Genomic DNA, 12,349 nt, shown 5'->3' on the forward strand with positions numbered 1-12,349 from the left:
CAGTATACTGTACATTTCCCACCATACTCTACCTCCAGCATGACCACACATATCTGTTTAACACACTGAATGATGGCATCGGGGGTTCCAGAGATTGTCACTGCACGTTCTGTTGAATTTGGCAACATATCCCCTGCCACCTGAACCTGGGCTCCTGTAGACTGAGAGAGCGAGAAATATCAAATAAAGTGAATCAATTATTTGAATTGCAAGTCTCTTCCAGTTACCATAAAAGGGAGAAGGCTATGGGAAACGGCAAATGGAATTTGCATGGATCTTAAATTTACTGATCAGCAGGTCTTTGTTGACAATCCAGCTATTATAATGGTGTCTATATTTTTTACTATTAAGTTTTACCAAATCATTCAATTAATTTGTTAAATAAACCATGAAAAGTATAATTACATTTTTAATAGCTTTGCTTTTGGTCTTGAGCCAGTGGAAACATTAATTACCTGGAAATAGCACATTTCTTTTTAGTTAGAGCTGGAGTTCCTATCCATGGAAACATGAGATGCAGAGGTAATGCACATACTGTATTGATTAGTCAGAACATTTCTAATCTAAATGGCCAAGAAAATTAAAACAAGCTATTTGACATTTCCCAAAATCCTAAGAACCTTTAGGGATGGTCCATCAGGGTTACCTCTCTGATTTCTTTTATTTTGGATCCTCCTTTTCCAATCAGCGAACCACACTGACTGGCAGGCACTACCAGTCTCAGGGTCACTGGAGGTTTACTGGTGGCAGGGCTGTTACTCATGGAGTTGATTATATCCTGCAAATCAATGAGACCTTTTGGAATGCTTTCTTCATTAAACTAAAAAAAACTAATTTGCATCTCCTTCATGTTTAATAGACAAACCACCCGTTGTAGCTTTGGGTCTGTATTTATAGTAACTAATAGGTCTCTTGTACAATGTGTGCCATTTGTGGGCAGCTGGATATGTCTAGGTATATAAAAAAGATTTAGATCTGAGCTAATGAGAAAACACCGGTATCTCAAAGCTCAGCAGTCATTTCCCTACACTGTCTTGATAATGACATAAAAGATCTGCAAAACACCTCCAAACCTTTCAGGCATAGTTTCCTGCAGCTCTGAATGCGATACATAGACTATGTTCCCTCTTTCTGTGTGGATTACTTTGCATTTTCTTTCAATTCATTTAAATAAAACAAACATTAAACTTATCAAAAAGCACGTTTTGTTCTCTCAAATAAGACATGAGGCAACTATGCACAACCAAAAAAGGGTGTCCCATTCAATGATTCTTCCCTAAAAATACAACTTAGTATTTGCTTCTAGCAAACAGAAAGGACAATATCATGAATTGCTGAGTATGTAATTTGTAATGTGTAGGTTGACTGGAATATACCTATCTATAGAAAGCAATACCAAAAAGAAAAATAACTGTGACCTTTTCAAAACCCAAATAAATAAAGAAATGAGCATACCTCTTCAAACTTGTAAGCAATCATTGCAAAAGCCTTAAATATTGCATCTGTAGGGCCAGTGATGGTGACAATTCTTTCCGGACAATTTCCCTCAGAGATGTTGATGCGTGCCCCACTCTGAAGAAAATGAAATACTCGATAAACACCTCAAGAATACTACTCTTAAATTCTGTCAAAAAATTTACTGACTTATAAATTCCACACCAATCTGGGCAAAATGTCAAAACAAACTTACCTCCTCACGCATTTTCTTCACAGTTTCACCTTTCTGAAACAAAGAAGCACATTTAGACACTTTAAGTATGGGTTTCTGTTTGAAATTCAAATCTCTAAATTATCCACCTCTCACAACTTGTTTTATTTAATCATGCATGTAATTATAATTGTGTTAAGACATTTAATTGATCTTATTCTATGATCTAACTATGAATGTAAACCTTACATACCTTTCCAATAATGCTTCCAACTTCCTATAATAAAGGAAAAATATATGTTTAGGTATTTCTACAGCAGGTAAATCTATAAGGAGATTTTTTTTAACATATGCTTAGTTAATTCCTCCAGCCCTTACCAGTCACAGATATTCTATATAGCAGGTTAATTATTTACAACAAGGTCACACCTCTAGTTGTACACAAATAGATAATTCAATTTATCCTTAAAATGGACTAAGAATCTAATACTGTATGTTGAAATATTGAACTAGTTGAACAACACAACCTCAGAGAAGTATTTTCTTTAGATCTACAGAATACTCGAGTTGGAATTTTTCCAGTCACTGTATACACAGTATTTTGGGGAAAGCTTTTACTTTACATAGTATGACAATACTCTTGGGAAAAATGTAAAATAAATCCAGGAAAATAAAACCTAAGGTACAAGCTATAGGAAAGATATTTTATAAGTGGTTAAAATGATAAATTATACAGCCAGATGGATAGACAGGCAAGATATTTTTATATATTAATGTTTGATTTATATATGGTGCCTGTTTATACTGTATGAAATATATACAATAGTAATCTACAGTATATAATATAATGAATCCTATATAGTATAGTAGACTGGACCCACAGGGCACAATGACCTTAAATGGGTTCACACAAAACTAATGGTGATGAATCACAGAGTCATAAAGAGGATGGCATTGAAGGAAAATGCTACAAGGCTCCATGGGAAAACTCCTTGCAATCATTATTATACAGTATTAGTCTCAAAAGTTAATTTTTGAAAACATCTCCTTACTTTCCCATGCATCAGCAGACGGATGGTAAGTGTGACATTCAGTCCGCCTTCTGAGACTTTGGATTCCATGTTTGAGGTAAGGGAGTGTGGTTACGAGACAGGAGTCCCCCAGGGGCAGGAAGCGTGTGATGTTACTGCAGCCAACCAGTCACCTACAGAGGAAACAGACAAACTCCTTCAAGTTACACAGAACTTCTATGTGCTGTATGTTCCAGTGATGGTGGTACATGTTTCTTCTTTTATTAATAATACTGTAATTATAATAATTGCTTACACTTTCAGTATATAGCGCTTTTCTGGACACTCCACTCAAAGCACTTCACAGATAATGGGGACTCCCCCCACCACCACCACCAATGCGCAGCATCCACAAGATTTAAAACTTGAAAACATTTATCTTACTTTGTATACGTCTTTCTGTGGAAAGGATTTTATTGTGAAATAAAATTTAGCACTATTCAGATTTAGAATGATGTCAGTTTTACAGTATTTTCTGTAGTAAGGACAGTTGTATTGTATTTCTTACTTTTTGCATGCAGCAGAAATGAGCAGTCAAATGTTGATTATAGCCACTAGATGGAGCAATTTTTACAATTTTTCAAAATAGTATAGACAATACTATAACAAAACTATGCCACAAAAACATTTAAAATATCAATGAATCAGCCTAAAACATACTTAAATGTTTAGAATAAATCATGCAGTATATCCACAGATTTAGTCACAAATATTCTGCAGTGCAGATTTATTTGTAGATACATCTGTATTGTATAAGTATTGTATTTTAAATAAAATACAGTCCTTCTGAAAAATACCTCAGAATCCAAGATTTACAGTTTAAAGTTAGTAGTATTAAACCTTAAAAACATAAATTCCTCAGTGAAAAAGAAGCTTATCCCCCACAACTATATAATACTGCTCAGGGATATTTTTACACTATATACTGTACTACAGTATGTTCATTCCGTTTCAAGATCTTTATCCAAATATTATCTTTTCAGAAATTCAGAAAATAAATACAGGATGCTAGGTTTGGAGATGTAGGAAAGAAATTTGACAGATACAATAGATGAAATGATAAATAAATTATACAAAGCACTAGAGAGAAAGACAGTATATGACGGATTATACTACTTAAATACATTAAATTAATTTTGAATGGTCAGGATATAACTAAATGTTAATAGATTAACCTAAAATAGTTGAATGTTGACAGTGATTGCGTAGTGTGAACAAATTAAATGACATAAAATAAATAAATAAAAAAAAGGATTTGCACAATTAGGCTTTCTAGAGTGTCAAGTGAAATGTTCTAGTGAAATGCTTTTTACTGTTGTAAAAAATAATAAAAGTTTGATAAATTAAAGTGCAATATAAAATGTGTTTATATACTGTAAATACAAAGATTTATATTAGCATTAAACAAACACACAGTTCATTAAAGTTCACGCTTCTGTAAAGTGCTTTGAAGCCACCTTTAAAGGCACTATATAAAATAAAGTTTATGATTTTTAAGAATAATAGTGAAAATGGAAAGGAAGAGAAAACAGGAAACATTTAAATGTGGAGCAAATAAACATCTTTTTTTTTCTCTCTTTCTATTTTAGAGAACTTTATAACAATGGAAACATATCTCATCAAGCTAAATATTGCATTTCTGCAATTAAGTACAGTATTGATGTCAGATTAAATTATTAGGCTGAAATTAACTGGACCATTTCAATTTAAGGTACTTGCAATTTACTTTTCAATATGCAACTTACTGCACCCCACTGAAACTGAAATGTCTTTTTTCTTCCCTTACAGAAACCTCGAAACCAGTACATTTCAAGGAATCAATAGTTGCACAAAATGCAGATATACAGTACAGTGGTCAGATTTCCGTGTAAAGAAACAAACGATTGAGGTCAAACTATAATGAACAGACAAAGAATGCACTTTATTGAATGTAAGGTTCAGCTGTAGCACTCTATAGTAACCTAAAGATTGCATACAAACAGAATTCTCAGAATGCATCACATTAATAAATGAACAAATAGAATGTTTGTGTCTTAAAAGAACAGATTTTCTGAACAGAGACCTCTGCAATATGATGACAAAACAGTTTTTTTTTATGATATTGGAATAACAACATAAACAAATATACAGTATGGCATTCATTTAAAGGTACTGTACAGTATATAGAAAAAGCTGTTCTTCACCACACAAGCAGCTGATGTCCTGGACAGTAGCTCCCCATTGGTTAACAATGGCACACAGTGAAAAGAGTTTTTGAAGATTTATATGCTATATGAAATAATTGACTATTTCCATTAAAACAAATGAACTGAATTGCACTGACTAGCATTGTCCTCCAGTACTTACAAAGTAGCTGAATCATCTACTACTGTACATCTAGTCAATTGTGAAGGCAAACATTAGCATACAATATATTGAGTAGACCATATCAATAATCATTGTGTTTTCTCCTGTAAAAATTAATTATTTACTAAAATAAATGACATCTGATATAAACTGCAAGTGGATTATGTGGAAGGGATTAAGGACATACTGTATTTCTTCTTTTGTTAAATGTAGGTACTATGTTTTAGTCTTTTAGTCAAATAATGACATTTCAGAAACATGGCATAAAGAGAGAATAGTAAGAGATTTGCTGCAAACCATTAAACAAACAAGGAAGGAAAAGAAATCATGATTATTTATGTCCCCCACGGACAGCAGGCAATGTATTTCAAATTACAGCAATTTATGAATACACATTAGAAAGAAACATTTGTAATGCCAGAATAAATACAAGCAAAATATACAAATTATTGAAATTGAGGTAAACATTTAATCTCTATCTCAATACATGTTTATACCCTTTAAGTAAGACGTTATGGCACATTAAATACACAATACATGTATTGGTGTGTCTGTACACAAATGCAGGAATGTTCATGGTTTCAAAGAACAGACCTGGATTTAAGCATGTTTTAATGCACTAGACTCACTAGACTGTAGTTCCAGTGTACTCAGTTGCTTAAAGTTTATTCAATCCTTATTTAATAACAATAAGCATGTTGAAATATTTATTCATCCATGAAGAGGAGTTAGAATTAAAACTAGCTTTGTATGCAAGTAAAAATCATCTTTAAGGGCAGTGTATTTTTATTTACAGTGTTTATTTGTACATTTTAATTTAGGCTGTATCTGTATAGAAATGAAGTATGTTCACGTTCTATTTGTTGTTTCAAGAAAAAAACTAAAAAGTGTTTTTGCAGTATGTACTGTATATACTGTAACAGTGAATTGCACCAGTGTTGCTGTGGAATGAAATGAGCTGTGAGAGGCTCAGGAATCTCAGCAACTGAGATTGTAACTAGAGGCTTATCCCAAACCCCAAGCTGCCAGGGCAAAAGAGTTAGAGGTCTGGGGATGAAATCTGCAGCCAGCTGTCCCATAAAATATCCCTGAGGAGCGCAGATTGCACAAAACCTCTAATCCTGGGTTAACACCCTCCAGCAGGGCTTGCTGACAGAACTAGTGGTTAGAATTAAAGAATCAACGAGAACACATTGCATTCAGGTATTTGGGTTTATAGCCTTTTGCTATGAGGAGCAGAGACTTTGAATAATGGACGAAAGAATAATAATATCCAGTTCTGTAATGAACTCCAAATGGTCAGTCTTCATTTAAAGGAAGAACGACTGTTTAACTTTAATTTAAATACTGTTGAGTAGTCTGTTGCTGCTCATTCTGTCTCCCCTGGGCCTGCCACAATGGGAAGACATATACTGTATATACAGTACAGTATATTTAATTTGTATAAGTTAGTAATCATAGCTGAAAACGAAGACAAAAAGTGAGCTACCAGATAACACTTTACATATGTAAAATGGGTAAAAGAGGAAGTTTTCCTGCTCTTTTATTTTTCTCTGGCTTAGTTGGTTAGCTTCACACCTTTGAAAATCTGTTGCATACAATGGCACTTAGAGGACTGCTAACATTTAATTTACACCATCTCTTCTGACACTTTCAAGAGAGACATCATAGCAATGAATCAAACTGAAGCTCTACTGTTAGCTTCTTTGCCTCATGTAAACCTACATTTGCTAATTACTCTGAGCATATGTATTGTTACAAAACTGCTCATATATTTTCCAAATAAATAATAATCTACTACTATATGCTACAGTTTATTCATTCCTTTACAGAAGCGTAAGATTAACTTAATGCTCTTAAACATTAAATCTAAATGATGAATACTGATTGAAAGGTCCCTTAAAAATATTTTCTTCTTATAAATCTCTTAATCAACAAAGATTATTGACGATTGTGTTCTTTTATTTAGCATTTACTGAGATTCCTTGTAAAATGTAAATTCTGTTATGTTTCTGTATTTTATCACAGAGGTACTGTAGCTGATAAGGAAACATACAGTCTAGTATATACTGTACAGTATTACATTTTGACAATAATTTTGACATTTTTAATGGCGGTGACTTTGATCATTTTAAATAACCTACAGTATGAATTTGTATGAATTTAATTTTAAATAATGGACAAATTAATGTTAATTTTTTTAATATTTTAGAAACAGTATTTAATAAACTGGATTAATACTTTAACCACCAATCCCACAAACTCTCATTTTTACAAGGAAAAACATAATAATTCATCCCGGCAGTTATTAAGAGCAGTATTTCTCATGACAATGTCTACATCTGATTTTAAAAGTGGGTCAAACCTTCTGCTAAACAGCTCCTGGCTGCTTCATCTTTGGTAGCTATTGAATTAATCACGCTTTATGCTTGATCGAGCGGTCTTCCCAAAATGTTCTTTTTTTCTCCTTCATCTTGCATTTTATATAGAAAGAACTTGCGTTTTGTACAGAATGCACCAAGAAGCATGTCGTCCAAAAGCAGCATGCAATTTGTCGATTGCTCTTAATTTAGCTTTGTAACAATGCAAAAAGCATTCACCTTAAAAGCCATCATTCTGTACAAAAAACTTGAATATAATTGGAAACCACTTTCAAAATTCTGAGCACATTCGTTCACATATACAGTACACTGCCATATCTATGCTATAACAATTCTTTGATTAATTTCTCAAATAACCTCCCCCAATTAAAGTGATATTCCACTTTTATCACACTGTTATTTGGCATATGCAAATACAACCAATCCATGAAAACAAATAACACTGAAATTCTGTTCAACAGTAAAATTAAATCTTCATTTGGTTTTGTTATACAGGAGTGTAACTATATTTGCATCAATAAAGATATCTACCAGGTCTTAAAATGAATTTTATCAACAGCGAGCAAAGCACTGACTATAGTCCTGTTCTTATTAAATTAATACAGATCCTCCTTTTTGTGATTAATTTTAAGACTAAGTGAATCTAATTAACCATCAATACAGATAAATCCATATTACATAATCCATATATCACCTTCAGTCTGTAAGCATGTCTTTTACTTAAAGTCACTTCTTTCTGCTATATCAGTCTGTGTGACTACAGTATCTAGCAAATGGTGGTTTCTGTTCTCTATTAATACCTAGCTGTTTGTCACAATGCCCCACTCCCCACTCATAAGAAATAAAAAAGATCATTATTAAATATCGTCAAACTGTATGAACATGGAACTATATATTTTTCTATTTATCTAAGTGGCAGGGTTATTTAATCTTATTCTTCACTTTTTTTAAAGACCCCCATTTGTTGGAAATGGGTGGGAATATAACCCTTCCCATCTGTCAAATGTTTCTAAATATCTTTGTATTGTAATAGGTAGTTTTATGTATTTTATTTTTCCAATTTTAAACCGTGCTTATTTTTATAAAAACTAAATCTCAAAGTATCATAACAATACCCCATGACTTTTCTACAAATACGTTTTTGCATATTTCACATATCTCAGTACTACAGAGGTCAAAGATTTTTTTTGTAAAATACATCAGTGGCACAGGGGACACTGATGGTGATCTAGTGGTCTAGAGTCCTGAGTTTGAGTTTTTCCAGAGAATATTACTGCCTTCCTCCTTGTACTTGTTTGGTTAAGGCTCAGCACACACTAAGGATACTGAAAATGGGGTGAATGGCACGTGTTCATATTTGCAGGCTACAAAATGCTCACTCCCTATTTCTGTAGGAAACAGTGTAACTTGGCAACTATGATGAAAGGGAAGGAAAAGGAAAGGGTTAAAATTCACAATCCATTTCAAATTTTATACTTTAAATATTTAGAACATGATTTGTCAACAATTAAAAATTATATTTTATAGTTTTATAATAATGTGAATAACATTATTGTGATATGGATACTGTAGGAGCGTGGCACTGTGCCTAAGGATCTGTGCCTGTGGCTGGAAGGTTGCCAGTTTAAATCCTGTGGCCAGCAGAGGAATCCTACTCTGTTGGGCCCCTGAGCAAGGCCCTTAACCCCAGCTGCTCCAGGGGCATAGTATAAATGGCTATAAATGACCCTGCGCTCTGCTTCTCTCTCCCTGCCTTTACAGTATGTCTCATGGAGAGCAAGCTAGGTTAGGCAAAAAGACAAATTCCTAATGCAAGAAATTGTATAAGTCAATAAACTGAACTCATCTTGTATACATTCCCTTTACAGTTAAATGTAACTGTACATCTGAAACACTTCTATTTTGGGGTTTGATCATCCTAGGACTTGAAGTCACACTATATGGTCCTTGTGTCAGAATTCTTTGGGCTTTATCATTTCTTAAAAATAGAGTTGAATTTGTTGGCAAAAAGAAGAAAAATATCTAAAAATGTCTTATTCAGATTTCTTATTTCTGTGAACTATCACTGAACACTAGTACCTCCAGTATATGGTTAGCCAAAACAACAATGAGAGAGTAGGCTAAAAATACAACTCAATGACAAACATAATCTGCTGCTCTCTTCAGTTGAAATTATATACACTTTTTTTGTAGAGAAGATGTTTCACCAACATTTTCAGTGTCTTCTCAGCTCCCAACTAATCTTGGACTACTTACATTTATTTCAGATGAACATGTCTAATATTATTTCAGATAATCATTTCTATGAAGCATGCCTTGTTATACCACAATTAGAGCAATTAGTGCACAACACACTTCATAAATGTTCATTTTCTTCTCAAGCAAGCACAGTGATTAAGACAGAACTCTAGTTAACAACAAGATAAAAGTACAGTGCCAAGAAAAAAAAAATGAACCCAAAAGATAATTATGGAAATGTCATAGTTTTATCATGATAGCCTTCAAGAATCAAAAGCAACCTTTGTCTTTATGAAAATATCCTATTGGATTTATGGTAACCAATACTATCTTTCTTGAAACAAAATGATGTATGAAAACACAATGATATGAAAAGTAATTAAACACTTAGTTTCATTAGCTCGACTAAAAGAATAATTAGAATGAGGTGTTTATAATTAGGTACAGTAGATCCTGGGGAATATGGAAGGACCCCCCCATATACAGATCATAAATGGTGTGAATTTGGTCTTCACCAACTCTTCAGGAAAAGAGTTATTAATGCTCATTAGTCTGGAAAGGGTTACAAAGCAATTCACTGTCAGACAGATCTAAATGTTCAAGTAGTTCAAGACCACAATCTCTCTATTTATGAGAGGTTGTCCTATGAAAATCTCTATAAGAACAAATTTGAAAATTATCAAGGAAGTTACAAAGAACCCCAGAGTAACATCCAAGTAACTGCAGGCCACTCTTGACTAATGTACTGTAAGTGTTCATGACTGTATCAATCAGAAAATGACTCAACAAAAATGGTGTTCAGTAAAGGATGTGAAGGAACACAGCTTTCCAAAAAGAACATTGCTGCTCATCTGAAGTTCACTAAAGAGCACATAGATGATCCACAAGACTTCTGGAATTATATATTCTGGATCTCTGGACAAAAGAGTCAAAGGAAGAACTCTTTGGCCTCACTGAGTTATGTTATGTTTGGTGGAAAAACAGCTTTCAAACAGAAGAACCGCATCCCAGCCATCAAGCATGGTGGTGGGACTGTGATATTTGGGGCTGTTTTGCTGCCTCATGATCAGGACAGCTTGTCATCATTGATACAACTGTGAATTCTGCATTGTATCAGGCAATTATAGAGCAGAATGTCAGGCCATCTGTCCATGACCTGAAGCCGGACCAAAAGTTGATTTTGCAGCAAAACAATGATCTTAAAATGTTGTGTCATTTCTTCATCAGGTTTAGTTTTTAACTATTATTGGTACTTTATTAGAATAACATCTAATAACATTTTAGGTTTCGTATATGTGGAATACAGTATATGAAAATCCTAAGGCTTTCACAAACTTTAGGATTATGTGTAAAAGATTGCAGTATTGCACTTTAAAAAAAGTAGCCAAAGGTCACAGAAACTTTGTGAACTCTGGCTTCTTTGTGCCATGTTCATCTTTGTCACCAATTGAAATTCAATTAGATGACATTTTGTAATTAGATTATACATGAAGTGAAACAATTTTCTGTCTAGTTAATATTGAATGTACAGTATATGAAGTGAGCACGTTCAACATTTTATCTTAATAGTTCCATTATAAAACATTTAATTGATTATTAACAGTCACTTATTATAAAGTGACCGAATGAAAGTTACAGACAGTAATGAAAAAAGTAATATTTTTTTCAATATTTTTCAAAAATATTAGATACTGTATAAGGAAATAGATATATAAAAAACAAGAAAATAAGAAAAGACTGTTTTAGCACTTTTGAGTTGGGTTCCTATGTTAAATGAAACTGTCCGATTGTCTCATTGCTGTTTCTGGTGTTATACCACAGAAGAAATTGGGGAAATACATTATTTCACGACTTCCTGAGCAGACAAAATAAATGTGCTTTTCCTCTTTTGGGAATAGTTCAGTATAAGGACGTCCTTACAGCAATGGACATCCTAAGGTAACAATTATTACAAAATAGATATGAAATTCTAATTCTCACATACGTCACTTCTCTTATTTATTATAATATAAAAAATAAACTGTCACCATCGTGATCCCTCCTCTCAAGGGCACTCCGACCTTTTTGTATTTTAGTTGATTATGTGAACCTGCCCCTTGTTTTGTGTCTTATTATTTAAGCCTGGTGCTCTCCCTATTCCTGGCTCAGTATTGGAAGATGGACACCACAGGGTTTGCGTATTCCCCAGGCTCGCGGTAGCCTGAGGGCAGGCCTTATTCCCCGGCGTGCTGACCGTCTGAGTCCGGGGCTCGGAGCGCCTGGCCTTGTTACTCTCTTTTAACTCCTTGTTCCTGTTCCGGATCCTGTTTCGGATTTTAACCCTGTCTTGTCTTGGATGGATCACCCGGTTTTGGGATTTTGGACTGCACCCCGGATTTCCCGTTTTGGACTTGTTTGCCTTCACCACGCCCCCCGAGCATTGGACCACCGCCATCACTGCCCCCACCGCCCCCTGTCTGTCAACCCGTCCTAATCCTGCTGTACCTTCCCCTGATGTCCTTCTCCACTTACTTCCGAATTATACTGTCTGCATAGGGTCCTGAACTACTCTTCACCGGAGCTGGTCCAGGTACATGAACCTCTTGACTAAAGGCTTCCTTTGTTTGATTATATAATTCTAGTCTGAATGCTTTTTTTAGAATTAATGCAACTATAAACAAGAAAAG

General features: G+C 34.1%; 1 protein-coding gene across 4 annotated transcripts in view; it reads right to left on the reverse strand.

Annotated features, from left to right (window-relative positions):
* Window positions 1–12,349, reverse strand: part of LOC148821843 (poly(rC)-binding protein 3) — an 81,901-nt gene that overhangs the window by 14,339 nt on the left and 55,213 nt on the right. For all 4 annotated transcript variants that reach the window (XM_088930431.1, XM_088930430.1, XM_088930429.1 and 1 more), the window contains exons 6-11: window positions 2,701–2,852; window positions 1,902–1,925; window positions 1,691–1,723; window positions 1,456–1,572; window positions 647–778; window positions 33–161 (exon numbers count right to left, since the gene is read on the reverse strand). In XM_088930431.1, coding sequence (XP_088786557.1) covers window positions 33–161; window positions 647–778; window positions 1,456–1,572; window positions 1,691–1,723; window positions 1,902–1,925; window positions 2,701–2,769 — 504 coding nt within the window. In that variant the 5' untranslated portion in view covers window positions 2,770–2,852. The remainder of the gene's footprint in view (window positions 1–32; window positions 162–646; window positions 779–1,455; window positions 1,573–1,690; window positions 1,724–1,901; window positions 1,926–2,700; window positions 2,853–12,349) is intronic.

The sequence above is a fragment of the Atractosteus spatula genome, chromosome 13 (genome assembly GCF_055471065.1).
Source record: "Atractosteus spatula isolate fAtrSpa1 chromosome 13, fAtrSpa1.hap1, whole genome shotgun sequence".
Classification (NCBI taxonomy): Eukaryota; Metazoa; Chordata; class Actinopteri; order Semionotiformes; family Lepisosteidae; genus Atractosteus; species Atractosteus spatula.